Below are 24,741 nucleotides of genomic sequence, written 5' to 3'. Positions count from 1 at the left end.
GACCCAAAATTCAGCTGCAATGTAACTCCATAAGCAATTTAGTGTTACAATGTCCGTACCCTTCTTTCCTGTGTCAAACTATATTCTTTTATAGATTAGTTTAATATACTACTTGAGTTACAAATTCTCTTTTTATTTAAATAAGAAAGAAATAACAACCAAAATACATAAAAACAAAATTTTCTAGAGAAATAGAAAACACCTGGCACGCTATTATGTTTCGGATCCGAAAAGAGAAATAAAGAAATAAAGTTGTTCCTTGAAATTGAATCAAAAAAGAACTCGGCAAACCACTTTATGAAAAGCTCACGCACGTCGAGCTCTCTCGGTCTTCTGTTCCTGCCGACCGAGTCACCCCATTTTCCTCTCTCGTTACTCTTTTCACCCAACAGAAAGAAAGGACACAGCTCATCGACGGCGAGCCTCACATCCGCTTTCTCCGACCACCGCCAGGTGATTTTATCATCTCCCTCCTCCGCTCTCTCTCTATCCCTTTTTAATCTCTGAATTCATATTAAGAATAGAACCAGTGATTCGGATCCAAACCCACACACAAAATAGATCCGATCGGATCCGGATCTCGCACCCCTCATGCCTCGCAAACCCAACATCCTAGGGTTTCTCTTCAGCCTCTTCTTCCTCACATTCTGCCATGCCGATCCGGGTTCCAATTGCCCCAAGACCAGCCCTCTCGTCAACTCCGAGTCCGAATTCAAAATGGTACAGCACCAGCTCCGAGGCTCAATTAAGATAATCGACGATTGCTCCTTCAAAGTCTCCGACTTCGACATGCTCCCCGGCTCCGACGTCCAATGGTGGGGCGCCGCCGCTCCCGATTTCACCAACCTCAGCGCCGGCTTCGTAGTCTCCGATCAGAAACTCAACGAGACCTACAAAAGCGCGAGCTTTACGGTGCGTTTGAGGGACAATGTCACCTGGGATCGGATCCAGGTCCTCGCCGTGTGGGACCGCCCCACCGCCTCCGACTTCGGACACGTGATTCTCGGCGATTTCAGAAGCGGATCGTCCGACCCGGCTCCTTCACCGTCGCCGTCGAGCGCAACCGGTTCGGGGAACGGGACGGGTCGGGTCCACACCGAGCCGACTATGTTGGAGAACTGTAAGGTATTGTCGAAGAACTATAGGGTTAGATGGACATTGAATTCTGATGAGAATATAATTGATATTGGGTTGGAGGCCGCCACCGGGACTATGAATTACATGGCTTTTGGGTGGTCCAGCCCGAACTCGACTTCGGAGCTCATGCTTGGAGCTGATGTCGCCGTCACCGGGTTTAAAGAGGACGGCCTGCCGTTTGTGAATGATTTTTACATCACAAAGTACAGCGAGTGTACGTTGTACAAGGATGGTGAGGTGAAAGGGGTTTGCCCGGATACGAGATACGAAGGGCCTGGCCAGAATAGCGAGGTTAACAATACCAAATTAGTTTATGGGCAGAGGAGGGACGCCGTGTCGTTCATTAGGTACCAGAGGCCGTTGATATCAGACGACAAGAAGTACGATTTGCCGGTGAACCATACACAGAAAATGACGGTGATTTGGGCGTTGGGGCCAATAAGGCCCCCGGATCTTCTTCAGCCTCACTATCTTCCTCAAAACCATGGGGGACCAAGGCTTGTGGTTTTTGGGCATTTGGTGCTGAATGTTTCTGAGCATGTGAATGACTGTTTGGGTCCACTGGATGCAGAAGACAAGGAGGACCAACATCTCATCATCGCCGATGCCAATGCCCCACTTGTGGTTACTTCTGGCCCGGCATTGCATTATCCAAACCCTCCAAACCCTTCAAAGGTTTTGTACATTAACAAGAAAGAGGCTCCGATGTTGAGAGTGGAACGAGGGGTGCCTGTCAAGTTTTCTATACAAGCAGGGCACAATGTTGCGCTCTACATTACTTCAGACCCGCTTGGTGGGAATGCTACCCTGAGGAATGTGACCGAGACTATTTATGCAGGAGGGCCTAAAGCTCAAGGAGTTCAAGCCAGTCCCATGGAATTGGTTTGGCAACCAGATAGGAATACTCCAGACCAAGTGTATTATCAATCTCTTTATGAGCAGAAAATGGGTTATAGAGTGCAGGTGGTTGATGGGGGTCTGCCTGATATGTATAATAACAGTGTTATATTGGATGATCAGCAAGTTACGTTATTTTGGACATTGTCAGAAAAGTCGATATCTATTGCTGTTCGTGGTGAGAAGAAGAGCGGTTTTTTGGCAATAGGATTTGGCAGGGGAATGGTAAACAGCTATGCTTATGTGGGTTGGATTGATAACATTGGCAAAGGGCGGGTAAACACTTATTGGATTGATGGAAAGGATGCCTCGAGTGTGCATCCAACAATTGAGAATTTGACTTATGTGAGGTGCAGGTCAGAAAATGGCATCATTTCATTCGAGTTCACCCGCCCCTTGAATCCATCATGTGGTAAGAGTGATAGACCGGAGTGTAGAAACATAATTGATCGCACTACTCCTCTTAAAGTTATTTGGGCAATGGGTTCTACATGGACAGATGAGCATCTAAGTGAACAAAATATGCATTTTGTTACGAGCAGTAGGCCTATTAGGGTACTTCTTATGCGTGGTTCTGCAGAGGCGGAGCAGGATTTACAGCCGGTATTAGCTGTACATGGATTTATGATGTTTCTCGCTTGGGGTATGTTGCTTCCTGGTGGAATACTGGCGGCTAGATACTTAAAACATGTTAAGGGTGATGGGTGGTACAAGATTCATGTTTATTTGCAGTACTCAGGTTTGGTAATCGTCCTGCTTGCCCTTCTTTTTGCTGTTGCTGAACTTCGAGGTTTCTATGTCAGCTCATTGCATGTTAAGTTTGGGATTACTGCGATATTTTTGGCGTGTATACAACCAGTGAATGCATTCCTAAGGCCTAAGAGACCAGCTCATGGAGAGGAGGTTTCCTCTAAAAGGATTCTTTGGGAGTACTTTCATGTGATCGGTGGAAGGTGTGCCTTTGTTGTAGGCATTGCAGCACTGTTCAGTGGAATGAAGCATTTAGGAGATAGATATGACGGTGAAAATGTTCATGGACTTAATTGGGCTTTAATAATTTGGTTCTTGATTGGTGCATTGATAGTTATGTATCTTGAATACCGTGAAAAACAACAAAGGAGGGATAGAAGTTTTGGAAGAAGCAATTGGGTGCTGGGGAACCTGGAGGAAGATGACTCTGTTGATCTGTTGAGCCCGAACGGAGTGCATGCAGAGAAAGAATCACAAACTTCAGGAAGAATGGAAGTTCAATTAGAGCCTCTGAACAGATAGATAGGTAGATAGATAGTTATTCTTTGATATGAATTTCTACATTTCACCAATTTTGAGAGTTTTCTCACATATATGGGGAATAGAAGGCCTGTTTTGCGTGCTTAGTTGCTTCAACGGCCTTTTTGCTTTGTAAGGGAGGTTTACTCGGCGATCACCACCCTCGGCTCCAACCATTCATCTTGAAGACTATTCACCCCATGCCATGCACTTTGTATACTTGATACATCTTTTTACACAGTATTATCATTTTATCTGTTGCCTCTTTATCAAACAACCGAAGAGTCGGGTTACGGCGTGGCACAGTACTAGGACTTTTAGTTTAAAATTCAGATATGTGAAAGTAATTCTCATGCCTTTGGAAGAAGAGTTTCTAATGGAAAAATGGAAGTGATTTGCACTCACTATACTTGCAATCTGCATCAGATGTTTACTGTTTCTCTTTGGCTATGTTTGTTGTTTTTGGTCTTGCTTTTGAGTCTATCATTGACAAGCAAAAAAAGCCTCCTGGCTGGTTAGATGTTGCATTTGATGAATGCGAAGTTGTGTGTTTTTGAGGTTCATAAAAAGAACAAAGCCAAAAGAAAATTCTTCTCTTACGCCTTGATGTTTGTTCAATTATTATTATAATTTGGTTTTGCTGAACTTAGATTCTGCTACAAATAAGAGGAGTTGTATATTTCAAATCAATATATAATTAGTTTTTCTTAAAAAAGTTGACAGTAAAGTAGAAAATAACTATTTACGATGACTAAATAGGATTTTGAAGTAATTGTGTTCACAATTGCGGGGATAGCTCAGTTGGGAGAGCGTCAGACTGAAGATCTGAAGGTCGCGTGTTCGATCCACGCTCACCGCATTTGTTTTTGGCAGTTTTCCACTTATTCTTCAGTCCGATATTTTCATATGGGCTTTTTACGTTAATAGTTTGGGCCTTTCTTTAGCTATTAGAACACTCGTCCATGCGCTGGTGGCTGACTACCAGCCATTGATGCAATTGCGAGCCCACTAGATCAACGGTTGAGAATTTCCAACATTCATGTTATCTTGGCATTCTGAATTTTAGTAATTATTTTTGCTTCAATTGGAAATTAATTTTTGGCTGTATGAGTTTTTTTTTTTTTTAATGACATTTTCTATTGAAATGGGCGATAGCATACTAAATGTTTTGTTTTGGAGCACAACTTCAAAAGTCAACTTGAGTTCAAACCTCACTTGGGTGCTTCCTCTGTATTTATTTTGGGGATTGTTTTTTATTTTATTTTTTCAAATTTTCCTTTAGAACAAAAACAAACCAGTTTGAGTTTGTTGCAAATGCGATATTTCCGAAACGTAAATAAATGTCAGATTCTTTTATCGCTGGCCGTTAGATATATTCCAGATTAGGATTCAAACAAAATTAAGAAAGTTCATAAGTAACGTTCGCATCTGATGTGTGTGTGCATGCACTGCATGAAGTCCACTTGTCAAAATGCACAACAACAAAAAAAGAAGGGAGATTCACTATTATACCCAATATGGGGGCCCAAATTATAAAAATACCCTATATAAAATGGACTTTAGAAACACACCCAAAGCCCATTTACAACATAACAAAAAAGCTTTTAACTTCTTATAAATTACAAAACTGCCATCAATTTCTTAAAACAAGCCCAACCCCAAAATCTCATAAAAATACCCAAAGCACTCAATAGGGCATCAAAGTAATTTAATAATCAATATTAAATTCAATAAGGCTAGCTATCATTTTTTGGGTTTTTTTTGGGTTTGTTTATAGAAATTCAATTGTATAGGGTTTATTTATAATATTAGTGCTAGAAATGGATATATCACTAAATATCTCAAAAAAGAATCCAATCGAATTGATGAGCTTGCCTTCTTTCTTTCCTTCAATTCCATGCGAGCCTTAACACACACCCCTCAAACATGACGCACAATTTTATATGAAATAAGTTTTAATTTTTCTTTTTTAAAAGCTCAAAGTTTTAGGGTATTTGTAAAGTGCTCCCCAATGTTTTAAGTAACTTATATTTGTCCCTCGGGCATGTTCATGTTTTTTTCTTTGGGTAGTGAGAAAAATGCCCATGTCCATCTTCTTCACTACAATGTTCAATTGCTCACCAATCACACTTGTGCATAGATCTTTGAGAGTTGTTGAAAGTTATGCTTTGCATCCACAATTTGTATTTTAACTCGCAAATGAAGCAACAAACTTTTGTAATTGATGACAAGAATTTTATGTCTTTAATGCGTTGTGTCAATGATAACAGTGAGATACGTTTTAAATGAAACATGACATATTATAATTTTAACTATTTTTGCACGTGAGGTAAGTAACAACACGTGTGTTGGAAAGTGTAACGTGTCGTGCGATCTTTGTTCTAGATAGTATCTTTTTAACTAGCCGTTACTGCTATACTGTTCGAAAAATGTGATTGTTCATAAAAGAAGACAAAAATAAACAATGTTATATTATAAATAAGTAAACGACGTTGTATTATGAATAGCCAATCATTATAGTATGAAATTATTTTTATATTCAATGATCGACATTTCACAAATTATGTACTAACTACAACAAAAATTCATATTTTAACGAGATGCTCTCTTTCTAAATTAAGAACTTCAACTGTAAGGGTCATAAGATAAGATAAAAATGTAAGCTATATCTTTCAAGAAAAAAAAAACCTAGGTATATTTATAAAATCCTTTCCACAAAATTATGCAATTATTACAAAATGCACCCAGAGTTCTTGAAGATGCATGTACCAAGACCACGACGGCATAATCATCCGTACCCTTGTACTTTTACCAAATTATACTTTAACCCCCAAAACCAAGGTAAATGTCCAACACCTACCTTGTAAAAAGACCATGGTATTCTAATTATATAACGTAAAAAGACCTTAAGGTCCCTGATCAACCTTAATATTCCCATGCAAACCACGATTAAAGCTTTATAAAGCCCTCAGGCAAACAGTGTTTTCACGCTAAAAATGCTATAGTGTCGGGGGTAAGAATATCAGAACTCTCTTTCTCTCTCCCTCTCTACACCGCTTTTCTTCTTTCTTTTTTCATTTTATTTTAATTTTTGTTAATTTCTCTAACCCGCTCCAAACTCGGGCGTTTGGGTTCAGGGGGCTTCAGGCACACTTTCGAAATACTTGGTCCCCCAGATCCGTTGAGCTCCGGTAACTCCTTCTCTTTCCTTAACATTGTGGCTTGGCTTACATATTTTTATCAAACTCACATCACTTCACTAAGTCCTAACCAAAAAATGGTGGGTCAATTCTGAATTTTGTGTCCAAGAAACCCTTCAAATGGTGTTTGTGAATTTCAGTCATGTAGGGTTGTTTTGCTGTTTTGCCAAACGGGTATTGTGTTTTTTTCACTGTATTTTTATCTAACACACTTAACTCCATTAAGCCCTCCTAGCCAAGAAATGGAGGGGAATTCAAAATTTTCTGTCTACGAAACCCTTCAAATGGTTTGTCGGTCCTGTAGGGTTGTTTTGCCGTTTTGACAAACGGGTATTGTGTTTTTTTCACTGTATTCTTATATAACACACATAACTCCACAAAGCCCTCCTAGCCAAGAAATGGAGGGGAATTCAAAATTTTCTGTCTAGGAAACCCTTCCAATGGTTTGTGAATTTCGGTCCTGTATGTAGGGTTGTTTGGCTGTTTTGACAGACGGGTGATGTGTTTTTTTCACTGTATTTTTATCTAACACATATCACTCCACCAAGTCCTCCTAGCCAAGAAATGGTGGAGGAATTCAAAATTTCTGTCTAGGAAACCCTGGTTTGTGAATTTCGGTGTTGTAGTGTTGTTTTTCTGTTTTGACAAGCGGGGTTGTACTTTTTCAGTATATATTTTTCTAACTCACGTCAGTCCACCAAGTCCCAACCAATAAATGGTGGGGAATTCTGAATTTTATGTCCAATAAACCCTTGAATGGTTTGTGAATTTCACTCTCGTAGGGTTGTTTTGCTGTTTTTGACAAACAGGTGTTTTGTTTTTTCATTATATATTGCTTTCTCGATGGGAATTCTCATGTGGGTCATTTTGATACTGGCCTTTGAGTACCACTTTTTATGTTGTGCTGTTGTTTGGTGTGTTCAATGTGGGGTTGGTCACTTGAAGTTTAAGCTGTTAAGTTTATTTATTGCATGGGTTTCTTTATTCGAGGGTAAGCAATTTGAGAACTGAGGTGTTGCTGATTGTGTGATTATACGTAATGCAACATGGTTATTTATGTTGGTTCTTATAAGAAAAATGACACAGTTGTTATAAATGAGGAATTTTTATGAGTTTGTTCCCAGCACATATGGATCGCTTGAACGTTCTTGATTAGTGGATTATGATGTTCTATGTATGGGGACGTGCTTGTGCATGCATGTGTAAATTTGTAGTCGTTTGTATAACTGTACCTGTATGTACATCTGTACAATGTAGCTATGTATGTACATATGCATTTACACTTTATTTCTTTCACCATTTATGGCATTGCATTGAATAATCAAATTACTTTTTCCAAGAGAACCTCGCTTTTATTGTAGATGGGTGGGTTGAAGTAATTTCTTTATTGTAGGATTACTGGGATTTTTCTTCCCTTACCGTTTAGGACTTGTATTCAATTTTCTGGTTAATCATTGATCTGTTTAGTTCATGACAATTGATATTTTGCCATTTTGGTTAAAGATAATAGCACCTTGCTAAATACAGTTGATCATTTGGCAGTACTTATATACATTTTTTCCGATACCTTATACTGTCACATAAATTGAGTTTGGGGTTTAGGGTTTACGATAATATCACCCGCTTCTGATTCAATAGATCTCTCCACTCCCTGCTTGCAGAATATGAGTAGCTTGGTTGAGAGGCTTCGCGTTAGGTCAGACCGAAGGCCAGTTTACAACATTGATGAATCAGATGATGAGGCCGATTTTGTAACTAGAAAACCTGGGACAGCTGAGGAAAAGTTTGAAAAGATTGTTAGGAGCGATGCGGTTTGTTTTCTACTTATTTTATTATTTATTCTCTTGTATTTTTTAACCTTTAGTATGATGGAAGTTATATTTAGTTTCGATATTTGAAAGAAAATATTACTTTCTAATATGTTTTATATTTTCTATTCAAAATTTGAAGTAATTATTGTTATTTTGTCCTTTTGTGGGTGATTGTTATCACTCTTTCAAAACTGCTGTGTTTTCATGTTTCCTTTCTATGTAGAACATTTATGACAAGGACTTTGCTTATATTTTTCTCTTTTGGGGGTCAATAGAAAGAGAATTCATGTCAAGCCTGTGGCGAAACTGGGAATCTTTTGTGCTGTGAAACATGCAGTTATGCTTACCATTCTAAATGTTTACTTCCACCACCGAGATCTCCTCTCCCTGGCAACTGGAGATGCCCTGAATGTGTATGGTTTCTTTTCTAAATTCAGTTTTGTTTCAATTAAACGGATTACAGATCATATGCTTTTGGTGATAGCTGAGAATTGAATTTTCTTTCTTTGCAGGTAAGCCCATTAAATGATATTGATAAGATCTTGGACTGTGAAATGCGCCCTACTGTGGCTGGTGATAGTGATGCCTCAAAGCTGGGCTCGAAGCAAATTTTTGTAAAACAATATCTTGTGAAGTGGAAGGAACTCTCTTATTTGCATTGCACATGGTAATGTCTTGGTTAATGGTTTCAGCTTTTATTGTTTATTTAATTTGGCCAACGTTTGTTTGAACTCTTGTCAAGAATAACAGATTACAATAAAGTTCTTTGACTCTGGAAACCTGCCCTAATACTTTATTTGGGAAATTGTATTTCCTCTTTTGGTAGTTTGTTTTACTTAAATTTTCTCTGACCTTTTGTCAATTTGGGAGTTTCTGTTTACTCTATTACATGTATTTTCCTCCAGGGTTCCAGAGAAGGAGTTCGTGAAAGCTTTCAAAGCTCATCCACGTCTGAAGACTAAAGTGAAGAATTTCCATCGTCAAATGGAATCAAGTAATAACTCTGAGGATGATTTTGTCGCCATTCGACCTGAATGGACAACTGTTGATCGAATTCTGGCCTGCAGGTTTTACCTATTTCAAACATCTTTTGTCATTATTGAGTTCCAAATAATTTGTATTTTGATTGTGTTTACTTGAGGTATCTTTTGTATCTTCAGTTTATCTGAAATTTGAATTAATTTGGGAAGGGTTTAAGAGAAGACCTCAAGCATGCTATGTGAAGTATAAGATTACTGATTAAAAAGAAAACAGCAAGCTTCAGATAATGTTTCCCATTGAGTTTCTGATGAGTCTCTGGTCATCCTTCTCCTCCCCTGTAATAACATATATCGTTCTGCTTTGGAGCAAGTTGAATGCTGTCCTGGAATTTAAGTTGTTGATGTAATGCTACTTGTTGGATGCTGCAGGGGAGATGATGAGAAAGAATATCTAGTGAAGTGGAAAGAACTATCATATGATGAATGCTATTGGGAATCAGAGTCGGACATATCTGCATTTCAGCCGGAAATAGAGAGATTCAACAGAATTCAGTCTAGGAAAAGTAAAATGTTGTCTAGTAAGCAGAAGAGCATTCTTAAAGATGCTATGGAATCAAAAAAGAAGCAGAAAGAGTTTCAACAGTATGAACATAGTCCTGAATTTCTTTCTGGAGGTACATTATTTTCTCTTCTATGTTCTTTCTGCAGTCTGGTATGCTTGTCTTTTCCTATGGTAGTTAATTTGATCATCTGCTTTTTGGTGCAACTAAAGGCTCACTCCATCCATATCAGCTTGAAGGGTTGAACTTCTTACGTTTCTCCTGGTCCAAACAAACTCACGTGATACTTGCAGATGAAATGGGACTTGGTAAGTCTTAGTTTATCCTAGACGTTTATTTCCTTTTTGTCATGATAGCTGGACTTTACCATCGGTTTGGGTTTTATTTGATTGTAGGAAAAACTATACAGAGTATTGCTTTTTTAGCATCTCTTTTTGAAGAGAAAGTTGGTCCACATCTAGTGGTGGCTCCACTTTCAACATTGAGAAATTGGGAACGTGAATTTGCAACGTGGGCACCTCAAATGAATGTTGTATGTACCAATTAAATATCTATCTTGTTTATAATCACTATCCAAGTGTGGTTCTGAATCGAAGTTCACTTGGTTCAGGTTATGTATGTTGGCTCTGCCCAAGCCCGTGCTGTCATACGGGAATATGAATTTTACTTTCCCAAAAATCACAAGAAGATTAAGAGAAAGAAATCTGGTCAAATTGTTAGTGAAAGTAAGCAAGAAAGGATCAAATTTGATGTCCTCCTGACATCATATGAAATGATCAACTTAGACTCAACATCACTAAAACCGATAAAGTGGGAGTGTATGGTAACATTCTGTGGCTCCATGTGCACATTGTTACTCGTCAATATTTGATTTCTGCCTAATGCTGACCTCTATACGCAGATTGTTGATGAAGGTCATCGTCTCAAAAATAAGGATTCAAAGTTATTTTCATCATTACAGCAGTATTGCACTAGTCATCGTGTGCTTCTGACTGGAACTCCTCTTCAGGTTTGTTATGAGATTGTCTTGTGTTATGGATATGTTTTTGCTTAGTTTTCCCTTTTTAAATACTTTCTAAAAAGTATCCTCCTTTTTTTAAAAAACAATTTGACCCATTTTAGTCAATGTTTTACAGTTCCTGTCCAGTGTAAAGCTTATATAATTTCTTTCTTGGTTTTGTATCCTCTTCTTCATTAGGGGTCTCTGGGTACCCTACCACAAATAATAGTCAGATTGTTTTTTGTTTGTTTGTTCTCATTGTGCTGACCTGAATAAATTTGTTGCATGCATCGAAGTTATCTATTTCAAACTTGTGATCTCACATGTGATAAAATTTCAGAACAATCTGGACGAGCTCTTTATGCTTATGCACTTTCTTGATGCTGGGAAGGTAAGTATAACATCAATTTTAAGGAATTGAATCTAGCTAGATGGGAAAAAAATCTCTTTATTTTTTAATTTGATGAGTTTTACTTGCAGTTCGGAAGTCTGGAGGAATTCCAGGAAGAGTTTAAGGATATCAATCAAGAGGAGCAGATTTCACGGCTTCACAGAATGTTGGCTCCTCATCTTCTTAGAAGTATAAATCCTAAACTCTTCTTCTTCTTCTTTTTTTATTTTTATTTTTGAAAAAGAGAATGTTGCTGAGAGTTATAAATTTAAACTCCTTCCAGGAATAGAATTGTACTTTAATTAATTTTGAGATTGTTAATAGCATTTGGTGAAATGTGTGCAAATTGGTAATGGCTGCAGGAGTGAAAAAAGATGTCATGAAGGAACTACCTCCTAAAAAGGAACTTATATTACGTGTTGATTTAAGTAGCAAACAGAAAGAGTACTACAAAGCAATTCTGACACGTAACTATCAGATATTAACTCGTCGAGGTGGTGCACAGGTAAGATTGCGTTGCCCTGTGAAGTTGAAGTATTTTTCATTTTGCTCTACCTTGACAAAATATTGTGGTTGCTTACCAGATATCTCTTATCAACGTGGTCATGGAATTGCGCAAGCTTTGTTGTCATCCTTATATGTTAGAGGGAGTTGAACCAGACATAGAAGATTCAAATGAATCTTACAAGTAATCTTTTTTCTTTGTTAAATTCCAATATGATCATTTATGCTGTCTATCAGAGGCACCGGTTTCCTCCATACAGTTGGTGATTTGTTTTGATGCTTTAAGTAAAGTCGCGATAAATTATTTCAGTCTTATGCTTGTGTTGAAAATAGTCTGCATTTTCTTGATCTAGAGAACATTATTCTTTTAAATAAGCTATAGGCATTTTGAGGTGTTGTTCATTGAGTTCCTGAGATACCTGCTTCCACTTTTCTTTTACTGTTTGACAGACAGCTATTGGAATCTTCTGGGAAATTGCAATTGTTGGACAAAATGATGGTGAAACTTAAGGAGCAAGGGCATAGAGTTCTCATATATTCACAATTTCAGCACATGCTGGATTTGCTAGAAGACTATTGTACTTTCAAAGTATAGATGTGTAGATGTTTCGATGTTTCTCAACATTCTTTTATATTGGCATATAATTTGGAGATGAAATAGTTTATTTATATTTTAAAATTGTCATTTTATTTTGTGGTCAGAAATGGCAGTATGAACGGATAGATGGAAAAGTTGGTGGAGCTGAGAGACAAATAAGAATAGATCGATTTAATGCCAAAAATTCTTCCAGGTTTTGTTTTCTGCTTTCTACTAGAGCTGGGGGCTTAGGAATAAACCTTGCCACTGCTGACACAGTGATCATATATGACAGGTGAAGTATTTTGGGTTTACTGCTTATATGTCTTCTTAGTTTACCTTCATGTAATCATTAAAAAAAGGTAGTATCATGGAACTGTGAATATTATGGATCTGTGTTCAAGAATATTCTTTGGTCTGCAGTGATTGGAATCCTCATGCTGATCTACAAGCAATGGCTAGAGCTCATCGACTTGGGCAAACTAACAAGGTTGAAATTAAGTCTTTAATGATATCTATTTGTTATTGGTTATGGTTCTTAAAATGCATAGTGGTTTTGGCATTGCAGGTAATGATTTATAGGCTAGTAACTCGAGGAAGTATTGAAGAACGGATGATGGAAATGACTAAGAAGAAAATGGTATTAGAGCATTTGGTTGTTGGAAGGTTAAAGGCTCAAAACATCAACCAGGTATGCAAATATCTTAGGATGCGTTATTTCAGCAACCTTTATTGAAGCTGTACTTTCAAAGTGACTCTTAATGATAGAATCCAGGAAGAATGGCAGCAATTCCCTTGTTTAGGTCATTGCTACTCTAGTGGCAGAATACTGAAGTTTAGGTCATGATTAATTTATATATTTTTCTGTATGGAAAGGAAAGAAAGTGTTTAGTTTTTGGGCAATTCCGAAGCTTTTGGAAGGTAAACCTATCGGGTTTTCAATTGAAAAAGAACTAAATTCCAATTTGAAGTAATAGGCCAATAATCTTGAGATGTACGCCCAAATGAAAATTTTGAAACTGAAAAAGCTCAAGTATATTTGAAGGTAAACAACTTTGATACTGAAAAAGTAAAAGTTTAGATCTATGGTCATTACTCAACAGAAAACTCTTGTGTCTTGGGTTTTAGTGGGAAAGAGGTTGAATTAAAAGTTGCTAACGAATTGAGTGGGTTCTTTAACTATGGATGACTGCATTTTTAGGCATGCTTTTGCAAATTTGAATGCTGGTTAATCAATATGGAAGACATGCTTTGTGGTTTAGAATGTAGGAAGTTAGGATACATTGCATGTGCAATGGTTCTTAGATTCATCACGTGGAAGGTTAGACCCATTACCAAATAGGGCCAATATGATATATTTTCCTCTTTGGACAAAAAAAGGGTTAAATACCTTTCTAGTCCCTGTGTCTTCGATTTGGCCAATTTGGTCCATGTTGTAATATGTTAACTATTTTGGCCCTTTCCGTATAATTTGGGCAATAATGTGCACGCGTGGCACATGCGACACACACAGAGACTCACACATCGGAGCATATTAACGTTCAATTAGGCAGAAGGGACCGATATTGTTACGGGATAAAACACAAGGACCAAAATGTTATTTAACCCAGAAGAAAGGAGGCCAGATTTATTTGAAAGAAAAAAGAGAAGCATATATTTGTTGCATTTGGTCAATTCATTGAACTCTGATATATTTGTCACTTTACCTAAGGTGCTGCAATATTAAAGTTTTTTCTTAGCAGTTACTTTAATAGAAGTTGAATGTATGGTCAGATAACAGAACTGCAGTAAGAGGAGTAAAGTATTATCTTCCCCTGAAAATGTAATCAAAGTTTTAAATGATTTTAAATTTATGTTAGGAAGAGTTAGATGACATCATAAGGTACGGATCGAAGGAGTTATTTGTTGATGAAAATGATGAAGCAGGAAAATCCCGTCAAATTCATTATGATGATGCTGCCATAGATAGGTAAATTTCTATATCCTGCTCTGTTTCACTTGATTGACAGCATTTACATGTATGTGCCCAAAAGTTTTGTTTCTTCTGTTTCTTTGTTGATAGATTACTTGATCGTGAACAAGCTGGGGACGATGAGGCTATGTTGGACGACGAAGATGAAGATGGATTTTTAAAGGCCTTCAAGGTTATATTTTACAATATAAATAGTAAAGGTCCTTCATATTATATTTGATATGCATTTCATGCTGGTGGTGATTTGCACAAGGCTCAATTGCCATAGCAGCATACTTGATATTGTTGTTTGGTAGTTTTAACATAATATTCATTGATACCCCTGGGCCTTAGCTCTGTTGGCCACATGTGGGTCGTAGCTCATAGGATTGGACTGTTGGAAATGCAGCAATTGTATAAGCCGGAATGCAGAAATTGTAGGTTTAGATTGGGATTTTCTTTCCATCTGATTTCATCATGTGACCCTGCATTTCTGATACTTAATCCCTTAGTTTGAAATAGGGCAACATGAAATATGAACTTGTCCTGTAGACACTAGGCAGTATTGCTCTGTATGATCTACAACTGTCTTATCTAGTTCTTCTCTATTCTGATTTATGGGGGTATCCTTTTAAGTAATTAAACTTGCACATGTGTTATAGGTAGCAAATTTTGAATATATTGATGAAGCAGAGGCTGTAGCAGAGGAGGAACCACAAAAGGCTGCCGTGGACAGTAGACCTACCGTGAACAGTTCCGAAAGAACAAATTACTGGGAAGAGTTATTAAGAGACAAATATGAAGTGCATAAAGTTGAAGAGTTTAATGCTTTGGGCAAAGGAAAGAGAAGCCGTAAGCAGGTATTGCATTATAGTTGCACTAGCGTAATTCTCTATGTACCCTATCGTTCTGTGCAACAATTTTCTCATGCAGAACTTCCCATTTTACCATCAGAGACAAACAACAAAGAAACCCCCACCATGCTATTGCATAGTCATACAAGAGTATGACATGTTCTTTCAGTTACTCTCTCTCTCTCTCTCTCTCTCTCTCTCTCAGGTTTAGCCCGGAATGACGCCGGAGACGTCACCGGCGTCCAGATCAGGCGTATGGTTGTGTGTGCTTGCATCTTGAGGCCATGTTATATCTGAAGTGTTATATCAAAATTCTTCAATATGTTAAAGCATGTTATTAGACATCTATTGTATAAAAAAATGCCACTAGACATCCAAGTCCTTATATATGGAAGGGGGATCAACTTGAGGTTTTGGAAAATTTTCAGATGGTATCTGTTGAAGATGACGACCTTGCTGGTTTGGAAGATGTAAGTTCTGATGGTGAGGATGATAACTATGAAGCTGACATAATGGAGGGTGAAACATCATCATCAGGAACTCTTTCTGGGAGGAAGCCTAACAAAAAGAGAAGTCGTGGTATGTTTTCCATGTCATGGTACTATATCGATAAGTTGATTACAACTAGTTGATATCTCTTGCTTATCATGTTGCCACTTTGAAATTATTTTTGCAGTGGATAGTGCAGAGCCCCCTCCCTTGATGGAAGGAGAAGGAAGATCATTCAAAGTTTTGGGTTTCAATCAAAGTCAGAGAGCCGCATTTGTACAAATTTTGATGAGGTCTTGTTTTAAAAATTGTATATATATATATATATTTTCTTGTATTGTGTATAACTTTATTCTGACAAGAATGTCTGGAAATTATTACATGTTTGGGGTTGCAGATTATGTCTTTCTGAGTATGTGTCTATGTTTCAAATTGTCTCATACATATGTGTCTGAGTGGGTTATTTTTTTTTCGCATTGGTGACAAGAATCTTTGGAATGTGCAGGTTTGGGGTTGGGGAATATGACTGGAAAGAGTTTACACCTCGCATGAAGCAGAAGACATTTGAAGAAATAGAGAAGTAATGAGATGCACATTTCTTTTGTTCTGTTAATTAGGGCATTTGTAGTAGATTTAAAATGATGAATCACACTAATGAAATATGATGTGACATAGGGATAAATACTAAGACAGACTGGATATGTCATCCATGTGATTGTAGCTAAAATTAAAAAAAAAATATTGCATCCTCTCAGCAACACTGACAAGGCTCTTTGAGAATTTTATGCCTTTAAAACTTAGGAAAAATTGTTATCACTCAGATGCATTGATCAGTCTATGCTTGCTTGAGTAGTTGTGTGTATTGTACTGTGTATTGCCACGTGCAAAAAAGTCATTATCCGCACCCTGTGCTAGAAGTAATCATCAATAAAATCCATAGATTTAATGTAATCAGAAACTGTAAAATGTTATATTAGGAATGTGTTGCATAGTAAATAATATACTAATATATATGTTTATGCATGTTACCCATGAACACAAGGCACATTATATGAGCGTCGATTTATCAGCACATCCCTTTTATAAATTACTTGTTTTTTTTTCCTACATATTTTTATTTAGTTTTTATATTTTTTTTGTTCAGTTATGGTAGACTATTCTTGGCTCACATAGCTGAAGAGATGACTGACTCCCCAACCTTTTCAGGTGATAAGTCATTATCACTCATGTCATTATCATCTGCCCTTTATGTTCTATGCTTCTTTCTAGTCTTAATATGCTTATGTTCCTGACCTTGGTTGTAGATGGTGTTCCTAAAGAAGGGCTCAGAATAGGAGATGTACTTTGTAGGATTGCTGTTCTGATGCAGATGCAGCAAAGGGTAAGCTTGTAATTACAAGTTCTATTTATGCTTATTGTTACACTATATGTTTTATAGATTTCTTTTATTCTTATTTCCTCTTTTGGAAACTAAGTAAATTAAGCAAAAAATGGTTGGTATTTGGATACAACCTAACCAAGTGAGCAATGTGGATTAGATGATGCAGTTGTCTGGATCTCCTCAAGTGTAGTGAGGTTTAGATTTCATTAATTTGTATCATATTTATAATTAAAATTGATAAGTATGACTAAACTGTGCAATCTGGCATGTTATGTTGCCTACTATTGTTTAGATTGTTGATAAGGCAATATGGTCTGATTGAGCAATGATAATGATGGACAGTCTTTAACATGCTAGATGTCTGGCAACATAACATGACAATGTTGGTAAGGAAGCATCACCGGTTAAGTACAAATTTTGTAATAAAAAGTATGATCATAGAAAAATTATGAAGAGTTGGGGAAAGCTACAGGACAGGATGCGTGCAGATTTGTGATAAGATTGATGAAGTGAATATAAGCAATTGAGAACTAGTGATTCAGAAAATCTATCTAGTTATATAGAAGGTTTTTATGTGAATACATGACGTTGTGACTTCTCATTTGATGTATAAATATTGCATCCCTGCACAACTCAAGGTAACAACCTCATCCTTTCCTCTGATTTGAAATTTTCCTTCTTTTTTTGGGGTGCAATGATAGGTGGATTTGGCATCAAAGAATCCAGGCGCTCCGCTTTTTTCAGAGGACATCCTGTTGCTCTACCCTGGATTGAAGGGTGGAAAATTTTGGAAAGAGGAACATGATTTAACATTGTTGCGTGCCGTACTAAAGTATGAACTTACTGCTTGATATTTGCAGTTGTTCTGTGCTTTTATGTAATTCTCTATTGCATCTGCTGTTAATAATTATTCTTTGCTTGTCTGCCTGATGCGGAACATTACATGTTATATCGTCATAGGTTGATGTTAATGATTTGACTAGGTTTGCACTAACACACATGCATATATACATGGATTGTCTGTGTTAGCAGTACAGTTGTTGATAATCAATTAAAGTGTGCTTGCACTAATTTGGGGAAGCACTTCTTAACATGGGCAGAAGGGTTTATATATAACTTGACCAGGAATATGTCACTCTAGAAATATCAGAATAGGGCTGCTGTTCTTTTGGGGTGTCTCCTACCTCTTCCTCTACATCTAGAAGTTGAAGGGCAGTGTCATTTATGCTGAAACTGAGTCCAAATTGAATGGTTGTGGATTGGCTTAATTTGGGCAGTCCTCAGTGGAAAGATATCTGTACCATGTTCCTACATATGCTAGTTTAGATCAATTTGCGTTTGTTTGTAGGTTACCTATAAATTGGCTTAGGACGTTCTTCTAATTATTTTATTGGTCATGGGACACATTATTCTGAGCTTTTTTTTTGCGTGATAGTACATGCAGAATGAATCCTTTATGTTAACTTTTCACTTACTGTTTGCTTATTTGGTTAAGGCATGGATATGGAAGATGGCAAGCTATCGTTGATGACAAAGACCTGAGGCTTCAAGAAGTTATCTGTCAAGAGTTGAATCTTCCCTTTATAAACCTACCAGTCCCCGGACAAGCTAATAGTCAAGCACAAAATGGTGCGAGAACAGCTAACACAGAAGGACCTGGCAACCATGCTAGTGAAAATGGTACCGGAAGTGATATAGGAGCTAATGTTGCCCAGGGAACCAGTGATGCTGCAAACCAACCACAGTTATATCAAGATTCGTCTGTGCTGTATCAATTTAGAGACATGCAGAGAAGACAGGTAGAATTTATCAAGAAAAGAGTGCTTCTCTTGGAGAAAGGCAACAATGTAGATTTGGCGAAAGAACAGGCAAGTTATGATGTCTCATGGTACCTGCATATCGCGCCAGTTTGTTTTCTGTTGGAGCTTATATGAAAATAGCCTAAACCATTCTTACCTTATTAAATGTTAATGCCTAGTGCAATTATTATGGTTAAGAATCGTAAAATAAGGTCCAAAAAGAATATAGTTAAAGCTTATGAAATATGATAGATGACTTCAATCTATAAGGGCGTTCTTGACAATTTTTTTTTTTCCCAAGGATGGTCAGTTATATTTCTGTGTACCTCCTTTCTTTGGAGAACCCATCAGGTGGCTAGGGTTTGAATACTTTATCATAAAGCTGAGATAGGTTGGTAGAAACTATATTCTCTGTCTTAAGTGCCGTACTATCTTATTAACCTTGATCATTTAGAGATTGGGCTTTAGATGTGTATTATTCATTGACGGAAGTAGACATGATTTTAAGTGGAAAATATTGTAGCAATGTGATCTGAGATGCGTAGTTAGTTACTCATAATTGGGTGACGATACCTGATTTCGTTTTGTCTCTTGAATTTCTGTCGCCCATTAATTATTTTCTCAGGGTGAAAATTCAAATGAGGTTCCGAGTGAAGAGCCTGACAGTGAACCCAAGGTTACAAGAATGTCAAGCCCTCATCCTATGGAGATTGATGGACAAACGGTTGATCAGTTGCCTGGAATAGTAAAGATCAGTAAGTCTGTTTCTGTTTCATGAACCTCTGCTAGGCAGAGCAATAACGAGAAACTACTTCTTCTGCCGTCCTTGATTAGTTTGGTGATGATTAAATTGCAGCTTCTGAAGAAATTTTCGCAGCTGTTTGTGACAACGATCCAGATCGATTGAAGTTGCCTCACCTTTATAATGAGGTATATCATTTTTGTTAATTGAGCATGATCTTGGCTTCATTATGGGGATTGCAGTATTTGTATAAAACAAAATTTTATGTTCTCATATTGTTCTTAATATGGCTGTTAAAATTTGGTAATGGATTCGTTTATGTTTTTCTCTCGCTATTTTGTTGTTAGATGTGCAAGCTTGTGGAGGAAAATGCCCATGAATTAGTTCAGACCAAATTAGGAACCATTTGTGAAGAAATAAGCAGGATTCTCTCTACTGTGCAACAGAATTCTTCTAATTTGGCAGAGCCCATAGTCAATCCTAATAAGCAATCACAAGCCAAGACAAAGAGCAATGTTGTAGTTCCCGGATCATCAGCTGATCAAGGTGACAACAAGCATGCTGCTGTGGCGGACGTTGACATGACAGATTTGGCTGCAGAACCCAAACATACAATCTCGGACTTAGACCCTGACCCAGAAGAGGAAGAGGAAAGTAGAGAACCACATCGTGACGTTCAAGCTCCTGCAGGTTCGGGTTCGCCTCAGTTGGGCCGGACAAATCTGGCCGGAAACTCTGGAAATGGTGTGGGAGAGGGAATTGCAGAAAAACCTGAGCAGGTCATAGTATTGGATGATTAAATGGGAGTGATGATACTAGGCTGGTAGGCTTACTTTCTTTGTACCCTTGTTTGTGTTGCAATGAAAATGTGTATACCGCAGAAAGTAATTGAAAATAGCCGGACCTTCTAAATCATATAATAGAGTAACTTTTCCCCCCTCAAGCAAAAGCTCATTTGTGGAGTTGCTTGGACTGGCCCAATCATGAGTCTTTTAGTTCTTTTGGCCCGACCCAACTGTCTATAGTGTTTTAAAAAAAAAATTTCTCTTTTTTCTTTTTCGGATTTGTACAAGATTATTACTCCTTGACTTCTTCCAGTTAAATTGGAATTGGATCTTGCTTAGGATCTGAAAAATAAAAATAAGAAAAGGATAAATTATGGTTGGCATGAGATAGACTTGGTGGTGATATGTGCACACCGCATATCCATGTGTGAATGGAGAAAAACTTAGTTGCAACAAGGATAACATTGTTTTGCTATCCCCGATCAATAATGTTATGCTATGTGCAAGTGTTGTTATGTTTGTCATGGCGTTATTGATTGGGAATGACAAAATAGTGATATCCGGTTTTGTGGAAGTCTTTCTCATGAGTAGCTTTTGATCTCCGACCAAGTTGCAGGAAATTAGGAAATTAGGAAATTCAGCATTTCGATCACATCAATGGCTGCCCTCTCCATTTCTTTCAGCCTCAAACTGTAGTTCCAACAATTTGACACATAAAAATGTCAAGGCCTACGTCAATATCTACATGCATAGGCATTGTTTTCTAGCATGGCCCCTGGAAAACCTACTGCTCTGAGTCTGAAATAATAACCCAAATTTTTATCTACTTTTTTTGTTTTGTTTTTATTTTTGTTCTTTTAGGTCTTGTAGGCCAAAACAACAGGATAGTTGCTTTCCGTCTTCAAAATTTCAACTCTCTCGTCGTTGTCTAAACAGGAGCCTAAAATCCTAAACTCTCTTGTATTCTTAAACATTAAGACTTAATTAACCATAAGATTCTTTAGTTTGATTGCTGACATTATCATAATATTAGTACAAATAAGTACCAAAACCACAGCACCGGCACCAGTGATGTAGCAACTACCACTATTATTTATTACCAACACCACAATATAATTAACATAATCCCACTATATATGATGTTCCTCAAATTTTATTTCTTGATGAACCCATTTAAAAATGGGAGATTCACTATTATACCCAATATGGGGGCCCAAATTATAAAAATACCCTATATAAAATGGACTTTAGAAACACACCCAAAGCCCATTTACAACATAACAAAAAAGTTTTTAACTTCTTATAAATTACAAAACTGCCATCAATTTCTTAAAACAAGCCCAACCCCAAAATCTCATAAAAATACCCAAAGCACTCAATAGGGCATCAAAGTAATTTAATAATCAATATTAAATTCTATAAGGCTAGCTATCATTTTTTGGGTTTGTTTATAGGAATTCAATTGTGTAGGGTTTATTTAGAATATTAGTGCTAGAAATGGGTATATCACTAAATATCTCTTTAAAAATTAACTTATGGTACAATTAAATACTAATTATTGTGAAAAACGCGATGAATTTTGTGGTTTTGCCAAACAGAATAACATTACATATACTTTTTTTACACAAATGATATCGGGGGAGGAGGAATTCGAACACATGATCTCGAATGTAGAGATATCAACTCTTCTAACCACTTGTGCTACATCATTACATATATTTTAATTGTGAGTTCTGTGATTTCATAAGTTATTATTCTTCAAGTAGAGACATAAAACTCAGAAGCTTCCAATCTCTAGCCTAAATTAATTAGTTGCTAATGACGGGTACTTGTCTTTCACTATTGAAAGCGTACGTTCCTAGGTCATCAAAAGCCCCACATGTTCCATACTCACTCAACCAGGTTGGCCAAGTTTATATTATTATTAATCATGTTCATGCCTTGTAAATTAATCAAGTCTCACTTAGCGGAAAGAGAGAATAAATTTAAAAGCTCTCGAGGTCCACTATTGATGTACCAAGTTCAATCGTCGTTTCATTTTCTTCCTTTTGAGCAGCATCAAGGGTTCACCAGTCATTTTCTTAAGCTTCTTTCGATCTTTGATGTGAACCAAAGAACACCATATGTCATATAGTTTTCTTAATTATTCATTTACCTCATTTTCCTAGCGCGATGATAGTTTTGGTCTTTATTTTTCTCTTTAATACAAGTGATAATTTAATTTACTCTAGACTATCTCGATCAACTAGCCTAACGCACACATTTACAAATATAATCCTTCTAAAATCGGAAGACATACACAGCAGAAAGATATGAGAACATAATCGTAATAATTGTAGGATGAACTAGCTAGATATCCGTGCATGAAGCCCTGAACATGTCTTCTGCATCCTTTGTGTAAATAAGGAAAAAAGAAAAAAAAAGTTTATTTATTAGGTTTTTTTGCCCATATATAACGTTAAGAACAAGGACGGGGTCGGACCGTTTGACATTTACACAGTATTGCTAAACAATCATTCAAAATAAAATATTTGTGAAAACATTTTGGATTATTATAAGCAATTTAGAACTACAGTTGATGTGGCATTAAAAAGACAGGCACATGCATCGCTGAATTTGCACAGGAATTATTGTACTTGATGGGAACACATAAAATTTGTCATGAAGTTGAAACTTAAAAGATATGTACGTTGACTGGATTAAAGTTCAGAAATTGTTGCCAATAATTTGAAGCAAGTAAAATCAGATATTAGAAAAGATAAAGATGCAGGCATATGCACTAGGCACTAGGCAGTAGCTAGCTAGAGTCTATAGAAGAAAAGAAAGAAAACACATTCCTTTACAACTTTAATTAAATAAAAAATCTAATTTATACTCTAAGCAATATAATTATTATGTGATAAATTAAATTAATGTATAATAATTAAAGTTAAGAAAAGGTTAAGCAAAAGAAAGAGCCCCCGAAAATAAGGCAAGGTGCTGGGAAAGGTAGATACAGGAAGAGACAAAGGGTGGGCTTTAAAACCACGCATGCTTTGCTATCAAGAGAGAGCCACTTGCCAACCCCTCTCCCTCTCCCTCGCCCTAGTCTAGCCTTCTCTTTCCCTCAAAGACATGCCAACCTGTTCTTCCAACAGTAAGCTTCACTTCAACCCCACACATCTCCTTCTCTTCTCACTCCAATCTTCCAATCACCAGGTCCACCTTTTCCTCTAAACAAAACAAAAAACAAGTTTCTATGCATCTTGTTGCCTTTATATATTCGATCTAGTCGTTTTTTATACAGTTTCATTTCATTCATTGTTCCTTTTCTTGTTTTCAACTGCGTATATACATATATTATAGATATGTATGCCCTATAGAAGGATTGAACTTGAGTATCTACTTTAGTTTGGAGCTAAATCAAATTAAACATCAATAAGTGGGTAAGAACATTTACCCCTGCACCCGAGATCTTAGTTTCGATTCCCCTTTATCCAATATCGCTTATATAAAAATTCAAACCAAATTACAGTAATGAGAATGGGATTAAAATATTGAAAATAAACATATAAAAATCGAAAGGGCAAAGTCTAATTGTCAATGTTATGGAAGTGACATGCATGGAAACTTAACAGATGTTCGAAGTAACGTCCTAACTACCTTAATATATATATATATATATATAATTAGTATATATAAATGTAGTTTTTAAAGTAGAATGTTTTTGTTTAGTCGATGTGACAAAGGCACATGTTGCTCTTAACCTCATATGACATGCTTCTTCATACATTATTACAGACGGGAAGCTTTTGGAAATATCAAAAAGACCTCTGATTATTTGCAGCACCTGGCTCCAGAATACGTAACAGACAAAGCTAGGGTTACAGATAGATGTGATGTGATAAGTCTCCAAATTAATATATGTAACATTAAGTTTTCCATTTTTTTCACCTCATTAACTTGAATTATTATCGACATAGCTAGCTCAAGAAAAAAATGAACGTCTGCGATGGTCCCACCAAATAGACGTACTCCCTGGGGTCCACCCATGGAAGATGATGGACTAGAGTCTAGAGAGAGAGAGAGAGGTAGTGGGTTTCCAAGTGCGAGACAGATCATAACACTATAGAAAACAGCACAGGAGGAGGAGGAGGGGATATGTATATATATAGTACTATTGTCTTAAATTCACCTATTAATTCAGTATTTAATTTCTTTCATGATAAAAAGTACACAGTACCATGCAAAAGCATGTGATTGGTTCTGAGTAGTAGCCATATAATTAACTAACCTCCCTACCCATCTCTATATATTTACCCAACTCCTCACCTCTCTCTCTGTCACAGTTGTTAGTTAAGGCCAAGCTAAGCTCGGAAAAAAAAAAACCTGCACTTGCTAGAATTAAACAGCTTTTAGTACAATCTCATCTTTC

General features: G+C 37.0%; 2 protein-coding genes and 1 non-coding gene across 3 annotated transcripts; all 3 read left to right on the top strand.

The window, feature by feature from the left end:
- The first annotated feature begins 166 nt into the window (after positions 1 to 166).
- On the top strand, positions 167 to 3,719 carry LOC117615108 (cytochrome b561, DM13 and DOMON domain-containing protein At5g54830). The gene has a single exon (XM_034344112.1). The coding sequence runs from the start codon at positions 592 to 594 to the stop codon at positions 3,304 to 3,306; it is 2,715 nt and encodes a 904-aa protein (XP_034200003.1). The 5' UTR covers positions 167 to 591; the 3' UTR covers positions 3,307 to 3,719.
- A 370-nt stretch (positions 3,720 to 4,089) lies between these two features.
- TRNAF-GAA lies at positions 4,090 to 4,162 on the top strand. Its single transcript has one exon. It is a non-coding gene; the product is annotated as a tRNA-Phe (tRNA).
- A 2,144-nt stretch (positions 4,163 to 6,306) lies between these two features.
- Positions 6,307 to 20,601, top strand: LOC117624532 (CHD3-type chromatin-remodeling factor PICKLE-like). Its single transcript, XM_034355837.1, has 31 exons — positions 6,307 to 6,494; positions 8,165 to 8,314; positions 8,590 to 8,727; positions 8,827 to 8,981; positions 9,220 to 9,381; positions 9,724 to 9,968; positions 10,067 to 10,162; positions 10,250 to 10,386; positions 10,465 to 10,677; positions 10,756 to 10,863; positions 11,195 to 11,245; positions 11,335 to 11,434; positions 11,608 to 11,750; positions 11,830 to 11,933; positions 12,200 to 12,338; positions 12,452 to 12,621; positions 12,750 to 12,816; positions 12,895 to 13,017; positions 14,186 to 14,295; positions 14,389 to 14,470; positions 14,940 to 15,137; positions 15,560 to 15,710; positions 15,808 to 15,913; positions 16,126 to 16,200; positions 16,765 to 16,826; positions 16,925 to 17,001; positions 17,703 to 17,833; positions 18,497 to 18,869; positions 19,426 to 19,555; positions 19,657 to 19,730; positions 19,890 to 20,601. Exons 2-31 carry the CDS (start codon positions 8,168 to 8,170, stop codon positions 20,340 to 20,342), a joined length of 4,320 nt encoding a protein of 1,439 aa, XP_034211728.1. The 5' UTR covers positions 6,307 to 6,494; positions 8,165 to 8,167; the 3' UTR covers positions 20,343 to 20,601.
- Positions 20,602 to 24,741: the final 4,140 nt, after the last annotated feature.

This window comes from Prunus dulcis, chromosome 1 (assembly GCF_902201215.1).
Source record: "Prunus dulcis chromosome 1, ALMONDv2, whole genome shotgun sequence".
NCBI lineage: Eukaryota > Viridiplantae > Streptophyta > Magnoliopsida > Rosales > Rosaceae > Prunus > Prunus dulcis.
This window is presented reverse-complemented; position numbering and strand designations above follow the sequence as displayed.

Coding starts and splice junctions, on each gene's coding strand:
- LOC117615108 (XM_034344112.1), top strand. CDS start 592: ATGCCTCGCAAACCCAACATCCTAGGGTTTCTCTTCAGCCTCTTCTTC.
- LOC117624532 (XM_034355837.1), top strand. CDS start 8,168: ATGAGTAGCTTGGTTGAGAGGCTTCGCGTTAGGTCAGACCGAAGGCCA. Junction 8,982..9,219: donor TCTTATTTGCATTGCACATG/GTAATGTCTTGG, acceptor ATTTTCCTCCAG/GGTTCCAGAGAAGGAGTTCG. Junction 16,201..16,764: donor ACATTTGAAGAAATAGAGAA/GTAATGAGATGC, acceptor TTTTTTGTTCAG/TTATGGTAGACTATTCTTGG.